At 40.5% G+C, this 12656-nt stretch overlaps 1 protein-coding gene across 1 annotated transcript in view; it reads right to left on the minus strand.

The window, feature by feature from the left end:
* Nucleotides 1-2435: 2435 nt before the first annotated feature.
* The window catches only part of slc17a6a (solute carrier family 17 member 6a), a 37667-nt gene continuing 27446 nt past the window's right edge, over nucleotides 2436-12656 (minus strand). Inside the window, exon 12 of the mRNA XM_062035579.1 lies at nucleotides 2436-6067. Within this exon, the coding sequence (XP_061891563.1) occupies nucleotides 5738-6067 (330 nt within the window). The 3' untranslated portion in view covers nucleotides 2436-5737. The remainder of the gene's footprint in view (nucleotides 6068-12656) is intronic.

The raw sequence follows: 12656 nt of genomic DNA on the forward strand, positions 1-12656 counted from the left end.
CTGTTTGTTTGTTTTTAACTGTAGATTTTTCTGTGTATTACTGTAAATGCCAAAACGGCACCACAGTTTATTTCAGTAAAAAAAAGTACAGTTTTTTTTCCATTTAGAGAAAAATTGTTATGATCCGCTGCCCGGATCATATTTCTGTTTGTGTTATAGTCATTTGTGTTTTTCTGCTAGTCTTGGACTCCTTCTTAGTATCTGTTTAGCACCTCGGAGTTTGGTTACCATAGTAACTAATTACGTTCACCTGCCACTGGGGTTCCCGACACGCACCTGTTGGTCATCATTGACATTATTATTTAAAGTCTGCCTTCTCAGTCAGTCGTCCTGGCTTCTTTGTTTTGCATCCCGCGTAAGTTTGTTCTCGTTTCCTAACTCCTGCTAGTAGATGCTATCTGTGCTAAGTGTTAGCCTTAGCTTCCGGTCCTGTCGGGTTGTTTTCTGTTTTGTACCAGTTTTGTGTTATTTGATCATTAAATCATGTCTTTACCTGCAAGTCCTGTCCGGTTTTCGTCCTTTGCATCTTGGGAGAACAAAAATCCTGCCGCACCATGCATCCAGAACGTGACAGAAATGCTGTAAAAACCACAGTAAATTACACAATTTTACCATGAAATCGATTGTGCAATGTAAAAGTAGCAATGTGATGGATAACTTGCTTTGAAATCATTATTGTTAGTATTTATTTCTATTTAAAAAATGGTTTGAATGTTTGATAATATATTTTTGCCTAATTAGACAATATTTAAGTTAACATAATTTGCGATTACATGGAGTACATATATATTTTTTCTCCCTAAATTGAAAGAAATAATACATTTAGTAAGAAACGTTACATTACTTTATTGATATTATTTCCAGGCTTTTCGAGGGCCAAATAAAATGAAGTGGAAGGCCACATCTGGCCTCCTGTGATCTAGCGTATTTAGTTTTCCCTGTTGTTCCTTGCCAGTACTAGATTTGTGTGCTTTGTACCTTGACAAGTGTTTGTCTTCTGTGCGCTTCCATGCTCCACTAAATTTGTTTAGCCGTGCCTTGTTTTTTTTAACCAGCACTTTGCCTTCCTTTCTCTACATCCTGGAGTCCAGATCAGAGAAAGTAAAAAAATCTGTTTTTAACATTAACATTTATAAACTGAGATCGTACTTCTGTTCTTAATTAACACTTAACACACATCCGGCAAATATTTGGAACATGGCCTCTAACAATATTTAGAAATCAAATGTTGCTCTGTAATTTCATAATTGAAACCAAGTTTTTATTGTAAAATTCACATTTGGTTTTTTTTAATTGTAAATTTAAAAAAAAAATGCAATCTTACATTAAAATTGTGGCACTTGAGCTGCCAGGGTTTTTTTTGTTTTTTTACCGCAAATTAACAACTGTATATTTTTCAGTGTATTACTGTAAATGCCAAAACAGCACCACAGTTTATTACAGTAAACAAAAAATCCTGTTTTTTTTTTAATTTAGAGAAAAATGCTGTAAAAATCACAGTAAATTTCACAATTTTACCATGAAATCTATTGCTACTTTTACATTGACCAATTTGATGGATAACTTGCTTTGAAATCATTATTATTAGTATTTATTTCTATTTAAAAAATGGTTTGAATGTTTGATAATATATTTTTGCATATTTAGACAATATTTAAGTTAACATAATTTGCCATTATATGGAGTACATTTTTTTTCTCCCACAATAGAAAGAATAGATTTAGTAAGAAAAGTTACAGTACTTTTATTGATACATATTATTTCCAGGCTTTCGAGGGCCAAATAAAATGAAGTGGCGGGCCACATCTGGCCTCCGGGCCTTGAGTTTGACACCAGTGATCTAGTGTATTTAGTTTCCCCTGTTGTTCCTTGCCGGTACTAGATTAGTGTGCTTTGTACCTTGACAAGTGTTTGTCTTCTGTGCACTTCAATGCTCCACTAAATTTGTTTAGCCGTGCTTTGTTTTTGTTTTTTTACCAGCACTTTGCCTTCCTTTCTCTGCATCCTGGAGTCCAGATCAGAAAAGGTAACAATCTTTGTTTTAACAATAACATTTATGAACTGGGATCCTACTTCTGTTCTTAAGTGACACTTAACACACATCCGGCACATGGCCTCTTTAATAATATTTAGAAATAAAATGTTGCTCTGTAATTTCACATTTGAAACCAAGTTTTTCCAATGAGTGGGCAGATAACGATCGGTGTTGGGATGTAAACTCCAGTCGTCCCATTAACATTGCTGTTCCTCTCTCCTTTTGACAATTACCAAGCTACCGAGTCCAATACTCTCCTTTGGGACCCCTGAGACCTCAGCTATTGATCTACTAATGAGAAACATGGAGAGAAAGGAAAGTACAACACACTAATTGGAAAAAGGTCCTTAACTGGTTTAGGTGCTTAACACCTGAAGAATCATTAAACAGACCACAGAAGCATTTTTTTATATAAATTGAGCATTTTTATAGCACTTTTTCAACATCAACATACCTCTTCGTTAAACACAATATTTGATCCATAAAACCACATTTATCTGTGTACATCGACTTCAGGCACCACGCCATCATAATATATTTTGGTCATCTTAAACATTCTTAAATATTCATATATCTTAAACATCCTTCGTACAGCAAATAAGGGGTGGAGGCGTAGCAAATGGAAGAGCCTTTTTATGAGTGGAAACCGATCCATAAAAGTAGCGTGAAGCAAGAAACACCAAAAGGAGTTGTCCACACACAGTACTGCATTCCCCACACGGTCAAAAGTCGTCACCTGTAGCACTAAAGCTGTATTCTTGGGGACACGGGTAAATGTTTTCAAAACACACTTCTTGTTGTTGAGCATCACATGACTCCAAAACAATAACAACGGATAGATACAGCAAGCCGGGGTTACGTTACGAAAACAGAAGGTGATGGCGGGTAGCAGCCGTTACACAGGGTTTATTGCAGTGCACACCCAACTTCAATGATTCGTCTCAGATCACCGTCTGATTCCGGGAAGTTTATTTTCTCGTCCACCAAGCGGCAGGCTCGACATCGATCAGAGCAAAGTCATGCAACAGACACACACAACGATCCCGAGGCTGCGTTCACACTTGCTGCACAGTAAACAACACACGCGGAAAAAGCTGTGACTCAAATAATAGAAACCAAAATGTTACATTCTGGCTTGAACAGGTTTGGTGTTCTTTATGCTTTCAAAAAGTACTGTTTCAGTAACACTTAAGTATGGGGAACATATTCTAAGTAACAAAGACTTAATTTAGAGTTATTTGGACACTAGGGGAACATATTTTAAGTAACAAAGTTATTTGGTTAGGGTTAGAGGGTTAGGGTTAGGGTTAGTAATGGTGAATATGTTCCTCATACTAAAGTGTTACCGGCTTACTGGTTGTATAATAACGCCATGCAGAATAAGGCATTAATAAGTACTTAATAATGACTACCGTATTTTTCGGACTATAAGTCGCAGTTTTTTTCATAGTTTGGCCGAGGGGTGCGACTTACACTCAGGAGCGACTTATGTGTGAAATTATTAACACATTACCGTAAAATATCAAATAATATTATTTAGCTCATTCACGTAAGAGACTAGACGTATAAGATTTAATGGGATTTAGCGATTAGGAGTGACAGATTGTTTGGTAACGTATAGCATGTTCTATATGTTATAGTTATTTGAATGACTCTTACCATAATATGTTATGTTAACATACCAGGCACGTTCTCAGTTGGTTATTAATGCGTCATATAGCGTACACTTATTCAGCCTGTTGTTCACTATTCTTTATTTATTTTTAAATTGCCTTTCAAATGTCTATTCTTGGTGTTGGGTTTTATCAAATAAATTTCCCCCAAAAATGCGACTTATACTCCAGTGCGACTTATGTTTTTTTTTCTTTCTTTATTATGCATTTTCGGCCGGTGCAACTTATACTCCGGAGCGACTTATACTCCGAAAAATACGGTAATTAAGATCCAATATGTTACTAATTTGCATGTTAATAAGCAACTAATTAATGGTGAATATGTTCCTCATACTAAAGTGTTAATGGCTTACTGGTTGTATAATAAGGCCATGCAGAATAAGGCATTAATAAGGAATTAATAATGACTAATTAAGAGCCAGTATGTTACTAATTTGCATGTTAATAAGCAACTAATGAATGGTAAATATGTTCCCCATACTAAAGTGTTACCAAAGTTTCTAAAATATATGTTTAAAGAGCGCCTGGTCTGAGTCCCTTTGAATGAGCTAAGAACTAGCTTTAACCCAACCAAACATGACAAGTGTAAACGCACCCTAAGGTTCACTCACCCTTAGGAGTATTACTCGCCTCGCTCTAGGACGAGGAAGATACCTTTTTTTTTTTTTTGCAAGCAGACACCTCCCTGAAAAGGTACTGTCCATGAAAAATATGGCCTTTTTATATCAATGATAAACACAGATCAACGACCCAAATCCACAATAGTCTCACAGAAACAGTATACAGGTATATACAGTACATACAACACAATGTAATCTGCTTTTTTTTTTTTTTTTTTTTAGAATACTTCAGTGCAATTGGAAAGAGAGAGACCTTGAGTGAGGGTCTACTGCAAGGTCATGTGGCTCATGTCGTTCAAGTAAACTGATGAGGTTTGGGTGCTTAAGAACCTTTTGTACAACATTGGCCTGCAACTTGCTTTGCAACATCTCTAGTGCAGTGTTTTTCAACCACTGTGCCGCCGCTCACTAGTGTGTCGTGAGATACAGTCTGGTGTGCCGTGGGAGATTATGTCATTTCACCTAATTGGGTTAAAAAAAATGTTTTCAAACCAGTAATTATTATTCGCAAATGTGCCGTTATTGAGCGTCTGTGCTATCTAGAGCTCGGCAGAGTAACCATGTAATACTCTTCCATATCAGTAGGTGGCAGCAGGTAGCTAATTGCTATGTAGATGTTTTGTCGTGATCACAATATGCAGAAGACAGCGGGAGGCAGTGTGCAGGTAAAAAGGTATCTAACGCTTAAACAAAAGGCGAATGCCCCTAAGAAAAGGCATTGAAGCTTAGGGATGGCTATGCAAAACGAAACCAAAACTGAACTGGCTGCAAAGTAAACAAAAACAGAATGCTGGACGACAGCAAAGACTTACAGCGTGTGGAGCAGACGGCGTCCACAAAGTACATCCAACATGACATGACAATCAACAATGTCCCCACAAAGAAGGATAGCGTTCGCACAACTTAAATAGTCTTGATTGCGAAAACAAAGCAAGTGCGGGGAATAGCGCTCAAGGAAGACATGAAACTACTACAGGAAAATACCAAAAAACAGGAAAAGCCACCAAAATAGGAGCGCAAGACAAGAACTAAAACACTACACACAGGAAGACACCAAAAAACTCCAAATAAGTCACGGCGTGATGTGACAGTACACCTACTTTGAGACAAGAGCTATAGTGATGCATGGTTGGTTATGGTTTGAATTCATATCCAACACTTGCGAAAACGACTTTTTAATTGTCAATATCGGCTGCTGAGTTTAATTTTTCAATGATTTCTGCTGGTGGTGTGCCTCAGGATTTTTTCAATGAAAAAACTATGCCAGAGCTCAGAAAAGGTTGAAAAACAGTGCACTAGTGTGTGCTGACTGTAGATGTGATGAGTGTGTGGAAAACTACACTATGTGGAATACACAGAATGGATTAATCTATCTCAAGTTATTTTGTGCAACGTAGGATTGATCTGCTCTAAGAGTAGCCTCGCTCTGAGTACATCTTCCCAGCTGGTTCCTGCACGTACTCCTCCGTCTTATCCCAGTCCTGCACCCAACCGCCATTGAGCTGCGCTGTGGCGCCGTAGCTTTTAGCCGGGCCGCCCACGGCGCCGTAACCCTGCGTGATGTCACCTGTCTCTTCGGCCAGCTCGTCCTCGTCGATGAAGCCGCACTTTTCTTCGCTGGTCTCCTCCGGGTCGGCCCATGGTTGTTTTTCCCCGGAGGCAAAGATCCCGTAGAACACCACGCCCCCGTAATGCACCATTGAGGCAATTAGGAAGACGTACTGCCACTCCTCCCGAGTCTGGGATCAGATAATGGGAGAAGAGCGGGTTAGTTAAGCCACTTTTTATTTAAAAGTCATTACAATTGGATCGACTCATCGTTGGGTTAGTTGAGCCAGTCTTAACCACTAAACAATGCTGCACATTTGCATATAGGACTAATGTGTCATCAAACACATGTAGTACCAGTAATTCCAGTCCGGTAGTTGTGCAGGCAAGTCAAATACATAAATACACCTGAAGCATTATTGTATGAAACCAAAATTAAAGTAATGGAATAGATAAACACATTGTGAATGTGATTTGAAATGTACAGTACAACGTCCCTTTATTTAAAGTTAAAGTGCCAATGATTGTCACACACACACGAGGTGTGGCGAAATTATTCTCTGCATTTGACCCATCACCCTTGATCACCCCCTGGGAGATGAGGGGAGCAGTGAGCAGCAGCGGTGGCCACGCCCGGGAATCATTTTTGGTGATTTAACCCCCAATTCCAACCCTTGATGCTGAGTGCCAAGCAGGGAGGTAATGGGTCCTATTTTTATAGTCTTTGGTATGACTCGGCCGGGGTTTGAACTCACAACCTACCGATCGCAGGGCGGACACTCTAACCACTGGATCACTGAGTAGGAAACTGTATCACTTCAATCAGAGTGAGAAACAGGAACAATATAACACTGAGGTTCCACTGTATGTGTGGGAAATGTTTAGTCTTAAAGGCCTACTGAAATGAATTTTTTTTATTTAAACGGGGATAGCAGATTCATTCTATGTGTCATACTTGATCATTTCGTGATATTGCCATATTTTTGCTGAAAGGATTTAGTAGAGAACATCGACGATAAAGTTCGCAACTTTTGCTCGCTGATAAAAAAAGCCTTGCCTGTACCGGAAGTAGCGTGACGTCACAGGTTGAAAGGCTCCTCACATTTCCCCATTGTTTTCAATGCAGAGAGAGCGATTCGGACCGAGAAAGCGACGATTTCCCCATTAATTTGAGCCAGGATGAAAGATTCGTGGATGAGGAACATGAGAGTGAAGGACTAGAGTGCAGTGCAGGACGTATCTTTTTTCGCTCTGACCGTAACTTAGGTACAAGCTGGCTCATTGGATTCCACACTTTCTCCTTTTTCTATTGTGGATCACGGATTTGTATTTTAAACCACCTCGGATACTATATCCTCTTGAAAATGAGAGTCGAGAACGCGAAATGGACATTCACAGTGACTTTTATCTCCACGACAATACATCAGCGAAACACTTTAGCTGCGGAGCTAACGTGATAGCATCGGGCTTAACTGCATATAGAAACAAAAGAAATAAGCCCCTGACTGGAAGGATAGACAGAAAATCAACAATACTATTAAACCATGGACATGTAAATACACGGTTAATGCTTTCCAGCCTGGCGAAGCTTAAAGGCCTACTGAAAGCCACTACTAGCGACCACGCAGTCTGATAGTTTATATATCAATGATGAAATCTTAACATTGAAACACATGCCAATACGGCCGGGTTAACTGATAAAGTGCAATTTTAAAATTACCGCCACACTTCCGGTTGAAAAACTCCTTTGGATATGATTTATGCGCGTGACGTCACAGAATCCACGGAAGTGGTTGGACCCCGTCGAACCCGATACAGAAACCTCTTGTTTTCTTCGACAAAATTCCACAGTATTCTGGACATCTGTGTTGGTGAATCTTTTGCAATTTGTTTAATGAACAATGGAGGCTGCAAAGAAGAACATTGTAGGTGGGATCGATCGGTGTATTAGCGGCTAAGTACAATACTTACAGCAACACAACAAGGACTAGCAGACGCCTAGCCGATGCTTGCCGCCAAACCCACGGATGAAGTCCTTCGTCGCGCCGTCGATCGCTGGAATGCAGGTGAGCACGGGTGTTGATGGGAAGATGAGGGCTGGCTGGCGTAGGTGGAGCGCTAATGTTTTTATCATAGTTCTGTGAGGTTTCAGGCACAACACCGGTTGCTAAGTTGCTAAATTAGCCTTAGCGTCGTTAGCAACAGCATTGTTAAGCCTTACCAGGCTGAGAATTTTTAACCGTGTAGTTACATGTACATGATTTAATAGTATTGTTGATCTTCTGTCTATCCTTCCAGTCAGGGATTTATTTATTTTGTTTCTATCTTCATTTGAGAACGATGCTATCACGTTAGCTCAGTAGCTAAGTGTGTCACCGATATATTGTTGTGGAGATAAAAGTCACTTTAAATGTCCATTTCGCGTGCTCGACTCTCATTTTCAAGAGAATATAGTATCCCAGGTGGTTTAAAATACAAATCCGTGATCCACAATAGAAAAAGGAGAGAGTGTGGAATCCAATGAGCCAGCTTGTACCTAAGTTACGGTCAGAGCGGAAAAAGATACGTCCATCACTGTAACGTTCCTCATTTACGAATCTTTCATCCTCGCTCAAATTAATGGGGTAATCGTCGCTTTCTCGGTCCGAATCTCTCTCGCTCCATTGTAAACAAAGGAAAATTGTGAGGAATATTACCTCCTGTGACGTCACGCTACTTCCGGTACAGGCAAGGCTTTTTTTATCAGCGAGCAAAAGTTGCGAACATTATCGTCGATTTTCTCTACTAAATCCTTTCAGCAAAAATATGGCAATACCGCGAAATGATCAAGTATGACACAGAATGGATCTGCTATTCCCGTTTAAATTTAAAAAAATCATTTCAGTAGGCCTTTAACAATGTTGTTGCTAATGACGCCATTGAAGCTAACTTAACTACGGGACTTCACGGAGCTATGCTAAAAACATTAGCTATCCACCTACGCCAGCCCTCATCTGCTCATCAACACCTGTGCTCACCTGCGTTCCAGCAATCGACGGTACGACGAAGGACTTCACCCGATCACCAATGCGGTCGGCGGATAGCGTCGGATAGTGCGTCTCCTATCCAAATCAAAGTCCTCCTGCTTGTGTTGCTGCAGCCGCCGCTAATACACCAATCCCACCTACAGCTTTCTTCTTTGCAGTCTTCATTGTTCATTAAACAAATTGCAAAAGATTCACCAACACAGATGTCCAGAATACTGTGGAATTTTGCGATGAAAACAGAGCTTTTTGTATTGGATACAATGTGTCCAAATACTTCCATTTCAACCGTTGACGTCACGCGCATACGTCATCATACATAGACGTTTTCAACCGGAAGTTCCCCGGGGAATTTAAAATTGCACTTTATAAGTTAACCCGGCCGTATTGGCATGTGTTGCAATGTTAAGATTTCATCATTGATATATAAACTATCAGACTGCGTGGTCGCTAGTAGTGGCTTTCAGTAGGCCTTTAAGGGAACACTGCACTTTCATTATTGTATTTCGCCCATCATCCACTATGTGGGACAGGAATATTGTAGACATGTTTTCCTTTTTCTGTGCATTCTAAATAGTGAAAAACTGTTAGCAGGCAATAGGGATTCATCTATTCCACCTATAAACCCCTTTAAAGAACATCCAAAAAACCAAACAATGCTCCATTTATATGGCCTGACCTGCATCTTAACCAAGCTATAGCCATCCATCCATCTATTTTCTACCGCTTGTCCCTTTCGGGGTCGCGGAGGGTGCTGGAGCCTATCTCAGCTGCATTCGCGTGGAAGGCGGGGTACACCCTGGACAAGTTGCCACCTCATCGCAGGGCCAACACAGATAGACAGACAACATTCACACTCACATCCAAACACTAGGGCCAATTTAGTGTTGCCAATCAACCTATCCCCAGGTGCATGTCTTTGGAGGTGGGAGGGGCCTATCCCCAGGTGCATGTCTTTGGAGGTGGGAGGACACCGTAGTACCTGGAGGGAACCCACGCAGTCACAGGGAGAACATGCAAACTCCACACAGAAAGATCCCGAGCCCGGGATTGAACTCAGGACCTTCGTATTGTGAGGCACATGCACTAACCCCTGTCCCACCGTGCTGCCCCAAGCTATAGCAACATTGTTAATTGTAGGAGCTAACACAGAAGAACTACTTTTCTGGCGTGGTGACACAGCACCTTTCTCACATCGCTCCTCCGACCATTGGCGAAAGGTTGCTGGACGGCTTGGCTCGGTTGTTAGAGCGTCCGTACCAGCAACCTGAGAGTTCCTGGTTCGATCCCCGGCTTCCGCCATCCTAGTCACGTCCGTTCTGTCCTTGAGAAAAAGACACTTCACCCTTGCCACTGACGAGTTGCGGTTAGAGCCTGAATGTGTGAACGTGGTTTGAGTACCTTTAAGGTACGAGTATAAACCATTTACTGCTAGCTACTTGAGCTGCTGCTGTTGTATTGCCTTTTCATTTAGAAAAGTTAGTGCTAGGTTATAAATCAGGACTCTCACCTGTACAGTAGAAGGCTGTGGTGACAAGTTGGTCAACTATCAAATTCCACACGCTACAGTGGCTACTGGCTCTCGACATCGCGATAAAGACTCAGCTTTTCTTTTTTACTATTTAAAATGTACAGCTCGATGAGAGCAACAGTCTCTTGTACTGAAAAATACAACCGGTCTATCAGTTAGCATCCAGACTGTTTTTACATTCCTATTTCGTCCCAAGAAAATTTGCACACAGCGCTAAGTGCTACATTCTGTAACAGCTTCTTCCCTCAGGCCGAAAGACTCTTGAACGCATCATAATAATCCCTCAATTCCCCCCAAAAATGGATTAACTCGCTGGAATATAAAGACAATATAACATACATCCATAAACGTGGATGCAAATGCAAAAGTGCAATATATTTATCTGTACAGTAATCTATTTATTTATATCTGCACCTTATTGATTTTTTATGCTGCACTACCATGAGCTAATGCAACAAAATTTCGTTCTTATCTGTACTGTAAAGTTCAAATTTGAATGACAATAAAAAGGAAGTCTAAGTCTGCATGATAACATTCAAAGACTCTCACAAAGTCTTCAATGATTAGTGAAAGCAAACATAGAATGCGCTCTCTTTGCGCTCTGTGAAATCAATGCACCCAGGTAAGAAGTTCCGGTAATGGTTAAAATGACCAAAATACTGTATATATTACATTTTATTGTGAATTTGCCTGTTACTACATTATATACATATTTACTGCATGTATATAAAACGTTTTGCTTTATCGACGGAATTGCTTGTATTCCGTCAGGTGACTTCTCTCCGAAAGTGGTTGACCAGCGGTGGTCAACCAAGCCAAGACTGCTGTTGTGCAGCAAGCAGCGCGCAAACTGAGCACGCAAGAGCTAAAAGGTGCTGTCCACGTATGTGGCCACTAAGGCCTTTAGAGGTTAAGAAATACAAATTATATCAAGATAATACTTGAACGGAAAACACTAGATGTTGAAAGTATATCAAACAAACCTTTAACGAAATGGTCACCGCAAACTTGTGCGTTCTTCGGCTCTGCTCACTTGGACTGGAGTGCGCGGTACTTTTCTCGTCATCATTTTGTAAAATCTAACACTCTTCCGTCCTTCTTGGTTTACCTCTCAAAGAACTCCGAAAAAATGTTTATCCTTTTCGCAATTTAAACGATTTATACAGCCGAAAACAACACAATCATAGTGCATTTTTCCTCGAGAGGCTAAATGCCGACTATTACCCATTGAGAACAGACCATGAATTGATTAACGTGGACCCCGACTTAAACAAGTTGAAAAACTTATTGGGGTGTTACCATTTAGTGGTCAATTGTATGGAATATGTACTGTACTGTGCAACCTACTAATAAAAGTTTCAATCAATCAATCAATCGCCGGCTTGACCACCACACATATTTAAAACCAAGCAATTGATGAATCCCCGTTACCTGCATTGTTAGCCAACTCATGCAAGCAGTTTTTCACTATCTAGAATGCACAGAAAAGGAAAATACATGTGTTCTTGTCTTACATAAGGGTTGTGGATGATGGATGAAATTTCCCCAAAAAAGTACAACTTTCCCCTTTCATTTTCCTCTTTGAGAGATTACAACTGAAAAAAGAGATGATGGACTGTTACCCCTGCCTATTTAGGGGGCACAAGTTATGCGCAATGTCAATATCTAAGGGGTCATATTATGATTTTTTCTACATTTAAAATACTTCTTTGTGGTCTACATAACATACAGTTGTCATGATCCGTGGTCCGGATCATGTTTTTGTGTTTTCTGTTAGTTTTGGACTTCTTGTGTTATTGCTTGTGCACCTGTGAGTTTGTTTAGTCACCATGGTTACTTGATTTTCACCTGCCTTGCACGCGCTCCTGTTACTCATTAGAGACTCTATTTAGTAAGTTCTGCCTTTTCCGGTCACTCGGTGTGGAGTCATTGTTTTTGCGTCACACCTATGCCACGTAAGTATTGATTATTCTATGTCCTAGTGCATGCTAAGTAATTAGCTTCATGTGTTTTTGGCACGCTTGCCTTTTTTGTTGTTTTGCCTGCATTTTGGTAGTTTGGATTATTTACGTTTAATAAACCAAAGCCTACCTTCACGCTGGCGTCCAGAGCCGTCCATTGTTGCGTTGAGAGAACGAACCACAGCAAGCTGCACCCTTTTTGTGACAGAATGACTCCACCATGGCAATGTTCTCTCGCACCTGGCCCCACGGAGATTGAGACGCG

Source organism: Entelurus aequoreus, linkage group LG24, assembly GCF_033978785.1.
Source record: "Entelurus aequoreus isolate RoL-2023_Sb linkage group LG24, RoL_Eaeq_v1.1, whole genome shotgun sequence".
In the NCBI taxonomy this organism is placed as follows: domain Eukaryota; kingdom Metazoa; phylum Chordata; class Actinopteri; order Syngnathiformes; family Syngnathidae; genus Entelurus; species Entelurus aequoreus.